General features: G+C 42.9%; 1 protein-coding gene across 4 annotated transcripts in view; it reads left to right on the top strand.

Annotated features, from left to right (window-relative positions):
- Nucleotides 1–12,353, top strand: part of LOC144044259 (zinc finger protein 521-like) — a 164,762-nt gene that overhangs the window by 116,773 nt on the left and 35,636 nt on the right. For all 4 annotated transcript variants that reach the window (XM_077558561.1, XM_077558559.1, XM_077558558.1 and 1 more), the window contains one exon: nucleotides 10,018–10,149. In XM_077558561.1, the coding sequence (XP_077414687.1) occupies nucleotides 10,018–10,149 (132 nt within the window). The remainder of the gene's footprint in view (nucleotides 1–10,017; nucleotides 10,150–12,353) is intronic.

Here is a 12,353-nt window from a genome sequence, read left to right as displayed (position 1 = left end):
GAGAAAAAAATTATGCAAAACGCCTGTCTGGTATTTGCTGAGGTGTATTAAATTTCCAGTGCGGGCGCCCGTGTTATATAAAATTATGCAAATGTCTGGCGGCCCGCTGCGAACGGCAGCTTGCTGGTCCTGAGCATGCGTGGCTGGCCGCTACACGGAGCGCACTCAGTGGGACTCAGCTTTTCTATTAAGGAAAACCTCTAGACACCTGATGATGAATACTCTGCCGCCAAATGTTCCCCTCTTTTTTTTCCCTGCCGAAAATATGAGCGCTTTCCTAAATGACTTTGGAGATCCCGGCGTGGCGCTCGGCGGCCTGCGTCGAGCAAGAGGGGGGAAGGTGGTGGTGGGTGGGGGAAGTGGAGGGTCCCTCTGCAGCAGGCTAGGGGAGTCAATTAAGGCAAGCACTGATAATTATAAGCCGGCGGAACGTAGGGGCTGGCTAATTGTACAGAGTTCCATGCGGCGAGCCCAGCCAAGGGGCCTCTCTGCAACGCTCCCCCTTCCCTGATCCTTTGTGTGGACCACAGAGCCAGTGGAGCTGCATACCTCAGCCTGACAATACTGCATTGAGACTTGCGAGAGGAAAAAACAGACAGGCATGAGCCAGTAATTAACTTTTTACATTCAGGCCGCTCACCCACTTGAAAGAGACTCACTTAGACTCCCACCTCAGTCTGTAGTTTGCTTGCCAGAAAACATTTGTTTGGGATTTCAAGACTGTAACAATCCAGGAGACCTGAGTTCAAGTCAGGGGTGAGGGTATTGCTCCATACAAAGAGCTGTGACAAATTGTATCAGAAGTGGGATGATTTAGGCCACCATGGTGTGCCCAGTTGGAAAAAAGCGACCAAGATTAGAAATGGGCACACAACCAACAACCTTAATTCAAACCTGCATTGTGTCTATTACTCCTATCAGTGTGATGGTTGATAGGACCTAGAGACAGGTGACTCCCATGCGATGGAGTCCAGAGATGAGTGACTATGTAGAATGGAGCGCTTGTTAGTGTTCCGTCACAGTGTTTTGTCCGCAGTATGGTTCTTTGGTGGTCAGTGTTTCAGAGTTTTCGAGTCTCCAATCTGGGTTGGGGGTAGTACCTCATAAAGTCTCCGGCAACTCAAGTAGGATAAAACGTTGTCGTTGGAAGGACTCGTCAAGCCCATGTGGGGGGGAGTAAAACGTGATTAAGTGGGAGGCATCTGTGACAGTTGAGTTCATAATGAGGTGCTCAGATAGACATAACAAGCTAAAAGAGTTTAAGGGCTTTTCTTCATCTGTGAACGGTGGTATCGGAAGTGGAGCAGTTGAAGACACCTGTGGTGCGTTTTCGGATTAGGGCACCTGTGATAGTGTGTTATCGCTACAGCTTTGAGTGTTGCGTGGTACTGCTCAGAGTATTGAAATTTATTAGAATGGACACAAATTAAAATCCCAATTGAGGATATTACGCCATCTGCAGTGTCACTAGGACCCCTAAGGCAAGTACAGTAGTCTCCTTAGATCAAAGCAACATGATTACTGCTGGGCACTAGTAATGAGAGTTTTGTATGCGATCTGGCAAATATACCGATCGGAGGTGGCCAATTTAAAAAATATATATATATGTTGCTGGCACATCATTTGTCAGCGCCATGGGCACCCTTCCATCATCGTCAGTCCATCATTTTTTCAAGACAAACCAAACTGTAATCATCATTTCATTTTAACCACGCTTCCGTTATCAGTTGGTCACTACTATTTTAGGACCGACAGACAAAAATGGGCATTCCATCAGTCCATCATTCATCAACAAAACAAGCATCCATCAGTGACGGACTGAGAGGTCAATCGGTACTTGACCCGGTTAGTTGATGGACAAAAACCTTTCGTCCGTCTTTTTTATCATTTTTTTTTATATATATTTTTAAAGTTTCTCAACATTTGTCAGAAAAATGGCCGTTCGTTCGTGATGGACTGATGGACAGTTCGTCAGTACTGACGAAATGACCACCACTTGCCTGTGGACACGGTTTGAGGGTTTTCCTTTTCAGCCTTTGGTGACAAACACTTTATCTGACCACAAACGTCACAACGTCGTCACTTGACCTTTATTTTCCTGTTAAAATTTTGGGGGAGCATTTAAGTGTGGAATGGTATTTGTGTGGCTGCAGGGAGCTCCAGCGCTGCTTTTCTATCCACCTGATTGTTTGTCCTCAGTGGGCGCTGTGCCTACCTAGTTTTGAAAACAACTTTAGGATTGATCTTGAAAGTGCTTGAATTATGTGCTTTTAAAAAAAACTAATGAGTTCAACTTTTTCTCAAGTAACTTATTCGTAATGCTTCAGTTCAGACTAGAGGCTTCTATACACCAATCTGACGCCACGAGTTGGAAAGTGGCCAGGCATCGATATGCACCGTCGTATATAAAGCACCAACGTAATGTTGTAGCCGTTGATGAAGCGTCTTGAGAGGCATTTTTGGCAGATGTTGAATCGTTTCAGACTGTTGTGACATTTGATTAGTCTGATTAGCTGTTAGCAAGCAAATCAGCGCATGGGGGAAAAGCAGGAAGTGACGAAAGCAGATAAGCGATGAAAAGCCTATAATTTCCCCTCATTTTGCACCCTTCGCATTTCGACGTGTAATATTTGTAATATTTGGACAGAAGAATGAGATGATGTACAAAAAAATAAGTGATGAATCCACAATGTTGTTGTTTTCGTTGTAACATGCTAGCGCTGGTAGCTAGCGCGTTCGGATAAACTAGCTACTTAGTTTAAAAATAACCCGAGATTCTTCACCTCGAATTCACAATTGATAAATGCACATAGCAACCAATAAAATCCGACAGTACGCAAGAATGAAATGTTTTGAGAGCCATCCTACTTTAGAGCATGCGTTTTCAAGTCGTACGGGGCGGGCAGTATCGGCAAATGTTTGTAATCCAATCGATTCCACTAACCAAACGTTTTCAACATGTACGAGCTAAATCTTCTGCAAACGTCTTGCTTACACAATACGCAGAGTCAGAGGAAGCTGGGGGTGACATTCGTCAATAACAAAATAACATTTGGTGTAAACTCAATAGAAGCAAAGCTGACTTCACTGGAAAATTGCGCCACCATGAGAGGCGGGCTCGCGATCCCGTGACGTCAGTGAATACTATGTATAGTTTAGGAGAGACCGGCAATGTATGATAGTACCGTTAGAGTGATGAAAGACAAACTATGGCAAGACATGGAAACACAAATGGATATCTAGATGTATAAGGAAGGTAGGATTTACTTTTATATCACACGATACTCTGCAAAAAGCCTAAGGGTGTGCTTTGTATGGGAGTGAGTGAAACAGATAGCGGTTTGCATTGTTTTAATATCCCGCCCCCATAAAAAGTTTTCCGGTTGCCTTTTTATAACAATGAGAAATAGTGGCTACTGCCGCCAATGGTATGCGGGGGTATTACTTCTCATAAATACGAAGAAGGTACTTAATAGACGCCGTTTGTGTCTATTGATGTTTCTGTTGGGATTAATTTATTGACAGACAGGTCAGCCATGTTGTGTTGTTTGTAGCTTTTCTATTTGAATGGTTGATAACCTGCCTGAAGTGCAGAGAGAAATTGCAATGAATTACCCAAAATTGCACTAAGTTGTCATGCCCCTTGTGTACTGTTCCCATTCGGAGGGAAAATATCCAAGCAGTTGGTTAAAACGGAGAAAGTCATCTCTGTTTTTGTCAAAAACTGTAAATCAAAAGCTGTACCAGGGGTCTAAAACCTTTTGTGACATCCATGCAAGCGTTACGCATGTTTATGTCGACACGGAAAAAGTGTCATCTCGGGCTTGTTCTTGTAGCCGGGGAAACGCTGCGGGCCGGCAAACATGGGCTGATCTTAGCAGGAGCCCTGCTCTGCTCTGATTAGCACCATCAACGAGCCGCCATGCATCAGAGCCGACATTCTCCTAGAGACGTGTTACCCCAGAATTCTTTGCTCTCGCTGAGCAAGGGTGTCTTCACCCCTAGCGTGTCAAAGCTTCACCCTCCCTTTTCCCCCTGGAGAACACAGCATCAAGTATGCAATGAACCCGGGGCCCTGACATGAGGGCTTTGGTACCTCGCTTCGCTTCCACTTTTCCTTCGCACGCACTAAAGATTTCTTTTACATGCCCGCTTCCCCACCGGCAAAACGCAGCAGAGCTTCCACTTTGAGTTCTTTGAATTGCTTTGATTTTCTTTTCTATTTGTCTGATACATTAATTCAGTGATCGAATGGGGGGGGAAACATAAAGGTACCTCGATTTAATCTCGTTCTTTCATTGCCATATTTTGCACTTGCTTTCCTCCGTCCGCTCCTAACTGTGCAGACAGGAAATAGATATTAGCAATGTTCCCCGCCGGCCCCGGTTCTCCAATCAGCTTTAGTCCAGAGGGGGTATATCCCTTTGCGCTCCCACCCACCATCTTCCTTACTCCCCTATCCGCCGCATTCCCCCAGCCTTAATGAGCTCTGCCGTACTTCAGAAATTAGTTTGTTTCTATGAGCAGTGTTTCTACCTCAGGAGAGCACATCACACGGAGGTGGAGTCAATTTGTATTCACCCATAATTCCCTGGGCCTTAATCACTCTGATTTTCCCCCCATTATCTGTTAATGAATAGTTCCCGCGGAGAGAAGAGAGAAGTAAACCCACCTACTGTTTACAGGCCTAAAGCTGTCGACTGTGCTAGCATCAATCCCACAGAGGCTTGCACATACAACAGAAAAGCCGGCGAAACCCAAATCTTCCAGCCTTATTAATTGAGAACTCCTATATCAGGCAGGAAATTATGAGACAGATGGTCGGCCGGAAAGTAAACTAGCTAAAGGTGAAATTGCTCATAAACAGGATGGCAGGGAAAGGTTGGCTATTTGAAACGCAGGGAATCTCATTGACCTGTTTTGTTCGATTAGACCTCTTTTAATTTCTAGGGTGCCCTCAAAACAACCCACTGCTGCCTACTAAATATTCCCAATTTTCTCCCTCCCTTGTTTACTCATTACTTTTGGCAAAAGAGTGCCTTGATTGATAGCCTTAATATCATTTGGGTGAGCTGCATTGGCCACACAAGCAGAGCAGGCTTCAGAGCACAACACAGCAGCGATTAGCATAAATCCATCTTGACTCCCAACACCAAATGCTTCAAGTAATTCTGAAAATAAAACATTGAGCTGACGCGTCAGAAAGGTGAAATTGTTTGGGAAAAGACTGGAATTTTGGTAGTAATTGGAAAAATGCTCTGTTTTATTCAGAAAAACAAATAAAACATGAGCAGAATAGTGATTCCTCATCTAACAAGCCAGTGTTTTTTGATGAAACAAGCTAACTTCAAGCTTTTTTAGTTGAGTCAAAAAATATTGTCAACTTCTGATATGAAACCCAGTTTTTACGAGCTTGATATTGTCTTAGTATCGAAACCCAATCTGAAGCAATGGCTGTCCTCTATCATCAATAAATGCTAGGAGTTACATCAAATCAGGGTTTTGGGTTATGGTTTGTGCTAGGGTGTTTGGGCTAGCGCAGTAGTTAAATAGTTAAAATATTGATTTCGTCAGGGTTCGTTCAAGGTCACAAAGCCCTTTGCCAGACGTTTGCCAACAGTTTTAATCGTTGCCGACAGTTTTTCATTGCAACAAGAAAAAACATGAAAATTGTTTGAGAACGTCTGGCGAACGTTTGCAACCTTGAACGACCATGACGAACCCTCATGAGAAATCAACATTCACAAACGTTCACCCCTCTGTTACGGTCTTTAGGTTTGGTTAGGTTGTTTTGGTTATTGTTAGGGTTTTATGAACTTGGTTTGGGTTAGCTTGCTTGGGTTGGTGTTTATGGTGTCATAGTTTGAGTTATGGTATTGGTTTGGATTGGATTAAGTTTTTTCTGCGCTGAGTTTTGATTAGGATTAGAGTTTTGATTATTGTTATGCGGTTAGAGTTTTTGGGGGGTTTTGGTTGTTAGCATTATGTTTTAAGAGTTGGGATTTAATTAACACGTAAAAAACAAAAAACAAAAAACAATTTGCATTAACAGGATTTTGTTAGGGTTTTTAGGTTACAATTTTGGAGTGGATTATGTTAAGCAAATAAGGGATTATAAATGAGCATTCTCAAACTCAAAGTGCCCCGCATTTGTATTAGCTCAGTAGAGCATCGGTGGCCTGATCTGTGGTGTTGGAACCAAATGAGAGTCTTTAATTAATTGCGCTGCATGTACTTAATTATTAACTGGAACATCTTTAGTTACTTTAGTCTTCTTTACTCACTGTCAGTTGATCCGCTCCCAAGCACAAAAAAAAGACGTGTCTATTGAATTCACAAAGGCTTCAACTTCTGCGTTAGCCTTCCAGAAATGACTATGCAGCAACTCCTGTCCTATTACATAAAGGATTTACTAAACCATGCAAGCCCGAGAGCGGAGAGCTCCAGCTCCCCAAACAACCTTCAACGGCACATGAACTTCAGCCTGGATGAAAAAAAGTAAACAGCGAGAAGAAATAAAAACCATTCTTTCTTTCTCTTCTCCCGCTTCTCGTCCCCCCGCATGGGAGGGATATTAGCCGTTTGTGTTTTAAGGAACTGTGAAATACATAAAGCATGAGCCCCAGGAAGGCGAGGCCCTGTGGATATGCAGATGGGCTTACTTTTCTGGTGTCAGAGATGCTTAGAGGGAGCAAGCCCGGGAGAAGTCGTCATCTGAAGGATTTTTCTTAGCAGTGCGCAGGGACACGGTGATGGTAGCCCACGACACTCCAGGGACTCCCAAACAGGGAATGGGAGGAGGATGCTGACGGCCCCCCGTGGACTTGGGACTGTGTTTCGAGTCTATGCAGTGCCACCATGCAACCATGGTGTCTTGTAAGGGGAGAACAGGAAGTGACTTCAGCCCAATAAGAGAGAAGGGGAAGATCTAGTTCATCTAGTTAGCTTGCTCCTCAGACTCTGACTTGATGCGCAGTATTCCTTTTTTTTTTCTTTTCTTTTTTACTGAGACAGCTCAGTATTGTTCATTCGGTAATCTTACCGATTCGACATGTCATCATCATTGTTCTCTCTTTTTTTCTCTCTCTTTTTCTTTGTTTGTATGTGTGTGAGTATGTGCATGTGCGGGTCTGTGTGTGCATATGTGAGTGTGTGCTCATTAATTCACCTAAAACCTATTAAAAATGCCATACCGTTCACCTAAACCGAATACTTCAGAATCCAGCTAGAGTCGTGAAGTTGTCAGGAGACCCGAGTAAGGATCAAAGAAAGAAAAGTGAAATCCAATCACCTTCTACCCACCGGGTTACCAATCAGAATCTTTCACCAACCCCATAAAAAACATCTAAATTCCAACAAATTAGGGAGACCTCAAGAGACCAAAGGAAAGACTGAGGAAAGGAAGGAAGGATAGATGAAGCAGATTGAAAATATACAAATAATTGACGCCCCACAAATGCTTTTAGAATTTCGTATAGATGTGGCAAGGTGGCCAATCACAAATTTTCTCAAAGTGAAGTTCCTCAACTCCAGAGTTTCTTGGAATGAAAATTCCATGAGATGCCAGCAAAGTACAAGCTTTTGTCTAAGAGGAACTCCTCAACTTATTTCATCGTAGTTTCTAGGCACCAAGAGGCCATTAGATGGTGGCAGAGCAGTATCTCAATTGCTTTGGACTAAACACAAAAACAGCAAATGGGTGTTTTTAGTAAATACCAGAGGATAGTGTCCCCCCCCCCCCCAAAAAAAAATCTGCGACTTTATGAATTTGCAACTACTGAACCATGAACATGTGGGTGTTCACTGTACAACCTCAGGGGCGCTCAGCTCTAGTGGTTCCACTGTATTTCTAATAGCGTTTGTTAGCCATAGCACCCAGCTGTTTATTTATTTTACGTAACACAAATTACATAACCCTTTTTAAAAATAAACCTCCAAATGGAAGGGCCCTGGGTGACGATGCTTACTCCACTGTTGGATTAGTTCACAGGGACTAAACACGTTGCATTCTTTGCTGCATTCTTTGCTGCATTCTTGCAACTTTGCCTCCATGCAGCTGCTCCCAAACACACGCACGTCCACGGGTCAGTCGGGCAGGTGCGGAGGTTTATGCATAATGAAGCAGGGCAGCAGGTCCGACGGGAGAGCGTTGTGCGCCGGGGTCAAGCGAGGGGCTGCGCATATGGCGGCGGCATAGATGAGTGAACCCTGCAGCACGCTTGACCTCAGCATACTCCCCAACACACATACACACACGAGCCAAGTGAATGATGATCAAAGAGGGCAGACGTGCTCGTGCTGACTGGCTGGATAAGCTGGCGCTACCCTCCTCCTCCCCTTCCTCCTCTTCAGCTGATGCCGGCTGCTCCACTCAGACCTATATTTAGGTTGCGCTAGCTCATCTGTCAAATGCGCGGGTTGCAGCAAACAACACTTTTGCCCCATTCCAAACTGTGATTGGCCTAGCTTTTTGTAACCGCGTAACCCGTTAGCCACCTGGTGGCTTGACATGTCACGCTGCGCAATCCATCTATTATTAAGTGGAAACTTCTACTTCATCTGCCAAATAGGTTACTTTTTATGTTTTTAAACTGTGAATGGCATACCTTTTTGTATACAGTCATGTTAGCCCTGCTAGCTTATTGACATTGTCTCAGTCCCGTACTACGTCTCTTCTAGCCTCTCGATCCACAAAGTGACGGCAAACTAGCATTACATGCGCTATATCTGGTCACGACACGTTTTATTTTTTTTCCAAATATATTTTTAATAAATTGTCTTGAAAACTTCTTGGGTGGTGGCCAGTTCACTTGGGTGGCCCACCCAAGTATTAACATGGTGTGGGAAACACTGAGTCTTGTCCACTTCTACAACTCAATACCATCACTGTTATCATTGACGTTTAATCACTCATTGTGTATGTTGTCGTTAGCTGGCATTTTTATCTAGATAGGAAATGTTTTAAGTTGTTGTGTGATGTTCATGTGTTCATTTCAAAGCTAAGATAAGCTTTACATGATAACTTTTATTAGGACACAGAAAGAGGGCCGGCCGGCTTCATTTGCATTGAAATGCACAAAACAGTTCAATTTATCTCGCCTTTTACTTTGCCTCCACAAGTATCTTCCTTCTTCTGGTATCGACATCATGTGCTGGTCACTTGCTTTCACAGACCTTGGATAAACCCTAATGATGCGTCCCCGGTGTATCCATCCTTCCTGTAGCAATAGATGACCAGGGGGAGTCTCCATAATGAAATCTGCAAAGTCGAGATGCAGTCTGGCCCCATAACAGACAATATAGGCCCTTTTATCGACATGCTGGAGATGGGTCGTTCTGCACAAGGCTGACTCGGCAAGATTTTTTGTGCTGGAAAATGAATGTGTGTGGTTTGTCTGAATGATTTAAGCCAAGTGGCAAATTGATGTGTTCCAATGTGGCATAGCAGAGAGGATAAATGGGGCATCTGTGCTTTTCTGGGGCTGAGAAGTCATCCAAGTTGTAAAGGAGAGATGTGATGGTCGACATGAGATGAATTTTGGTGCCATTAATAACTTTAATGAACAATTTTTGATTTTTTTTATTATTGGTTGTAATTTATCATCAAAATGTCAGCTTTTTTCTTATGAACATTGAAATTATGAGAGTTAACATTTTGGCGGTCAGTTTATCAATTTCTTGAAAGCACTCATTAAAAACATCAATAAACTCAATATTTTTCTTGTGTGACTTGCTCACAATGCCGTATAATTATAATCCTATTTAATTATAACACAATTATATTTGGTTATTTCTCATTGCTGATTGGCTGGGAGCAATATACCTCATTGTGAAGCAAGTCAATTTGAAATTCCCACATTACCAAATATGGTCCATGTTTTATTATTTTGGTTCATGAGCGTCTCAAATATTTGCTTGTACATTCCCAAATAAAAGGTGAATTTTGAAGATCTAGTTGTGAGGTCGTCATGCTTCTTTGGTTGTTCTTATTATTGTATTTGTTTTGTTGTCTTCCAGAGGAGGGCTTGAACCACGAATGCAAACTGTGCAGTCAGTCGTTCGACTCGCCGGCCAAGCTTCAATGCCATCTGATCGAGCACAGCTTCGAGGGGATGGGCGGGACCTTCAAGTGTCCCGTCTGCTTCACAGGTGTGTGTCATGTGTGTCGTAAAAACATTATATCAGAGAGAGAGAGATTATGTGAGTGACTGTAGACTCTATCACTGGCCATCTTTCCCACCTCAGTGTCCAGTGTGTCAGATACTGATGCAGAGATCAGCTAAATCAGGGAAGGACAATCATACTCTTGAAGTATGTAGTGAAATCTTTTTCTGTTTTCTTTTTTACAAAATTGGGTAAATTATTCTGGGAAAATGGGAAAACTCCCAAACATGAGAAACTATTGCAAAAAGAAAAGAAAAAAAGCAAATCTGTGGGTGCAGAACTGCAAATATGTAGGTTTAAGTTGTGTTGCGAAAATTGCATCCCTGAGTTGTAGAGGGGGGGAAACAACCAGCCATAAAGACAAAAAAAATGTATTTTATATATTTTTTAGGGGTGTCAAAATTAGTGCGTTAGTTTTTAGTTAACTTGAAAGTTCCTTTAAAACCACAATTTTTTTTTTAACACAAATTACCGCACTTGGAAAGCCTGTACTGGGGGAATTCCAGTCGCAATGCAGCAGATATGTCCACGTCCAAAATTAAGCAGAAATAAATGCAATAATAATGCATATATTTGTGGAGCCTGGGGTCAAGTAGTATTTTATAATTTTTTAAAAAGCTGGCAACGTCTTGCAAATGCAATTATGCCACCTAGCGGCAGAAAAATGACCAACACAAATTAATATCACACTTATTTTTTTACGGTACAATACAAGTTACGGCGGAGTTCCGTTCTAACGCTGGCGATGTAACCCGAATTTCGATTTAAGTCGGATTTCCCCGTTTAAGTTGATATTTACATCAAAATACTTTGTTCAGTAATTTTTAAAAAACATATTTGCGTGACCCGGAAGACGCCAAAACCAATATTTCGTGTTTCGGCACGGACATTCAAGCTTAATCACGTAAATGTGACGCGCCTGATGGCGAACCGACCGGCTGATGGACGTCCGTTGCTGGAGGTAACAACAACATTACTTTAATTAACTCTAAAATGGCGTGATTACTGTGGGAAATTAACGAAAAAGAAGGTGCTACAGACGAGGCACGGGCGCCGTAATGTCAAAACGTCGTAGCTCGAGGACTCCCTGTACATCTTTTTAATTTTAACTCAATTTTATGAATTATTAAATTACTGTATCAATGACTAAAAGATGCAGCCATATTTGTATTAGTTTAACATTTGTTTCCACTTTTTTTTTTGAAGAGTATGAAAACTTTATTTAGAACAGATATAAAATTTGCGATTAATCGTGAGTTAGTAACTGAAGTCATGCGATTAATTAACAATTTAAAAAAAATAATCGCCTGACTCCCCTAATTTTTTCATATTTGTTTTCACTCCTGGAGGCAGCACTTCATCACCAAGCTGTCAAATTCCCTTCATGTTTTGACATCTCAACAACAAGTTTTCATTCCCAATTGCAGTAAACTTTGCATCTCCAAGCAGTCTCGCTCGTGAGCGTTAAAATGTAAATGGGCTCCAAATGAGTTGGGAAAGGTCAAAGCAGGTGGTTGGACTAAAGCGGCGCGCGGTTCTGCTGCATGCGCCTCCTTATTTAGTCCAATTGGTTTCCGCTATCGGGGCCTCAGAAAGTGTCAGGAGGCGAGAGGGGGAGGACGACATCATGAGGCAGGCGGAGGAAAAGTGGGTGGTGTTTGTGAGGGAGTGGGTGGGGGGGAAAGGAAAGGACATGTGCTAATTGTGGATGGCAGTGGCGCTGATAGCTGTAATGATCTCATCTGTCTCTGCGCGTGGAGGTGGAAGGAGCTCGCTCCTCTCGAGAGAAGAGCGCCCTCCTTCAGTGTCAACAGGGTTAACTATCTCCATAATGAAATCTGCAAAGTCGTTAACTTGGGCTCTTCACTGTTATTTCTCCGCCTCAGCTCTTTAGTCTTCTTTTGCACTTTGGAAGTTCTCAGCTCATTTCCTTCTCTTTGCCCAACACACTTGATACATCAATTAAAATCATTAGCTCCTTTTTTTTACGTCTTCATCAACTATCCTCTTTGCCTCACTCGCTATTTTGGCTTTTACTCTCCTTTTAGCATTAGCCTATTGATATGTGCCCATCGCTCCCTGGCTGATGTGAGCGTTTAATATACAGAGCATGCCTCCTTCATCTTAGCCTTCATTTTCCTCTATCGACTTTGACGGACAGGTCCCCCCCCTCGTCACCCTGCTCTCCC

The sequence above is a fragment of the Vanacampus margaritifer genome, chromosome 2 (assembly GCF_051991255.1).
Source record: "Vanacampus margaritifer isolate UIUO_Vmar chromosome 2, RoL_Vmar_1.0, whole genome shotgun sequence".
NCBI classification, from domain to species: domain Eukaryota; kingdom Metazoa; phylum Chordata; class Actinopteri; order Syngnathiformes; family Syngnathidae; genus Vanacampus; species Vanacampus margaritifer.
Note: the sequence above shows the minus strand (reverse complement) of the source record. Positions and strands in the feature narration are given on the sequence as shown.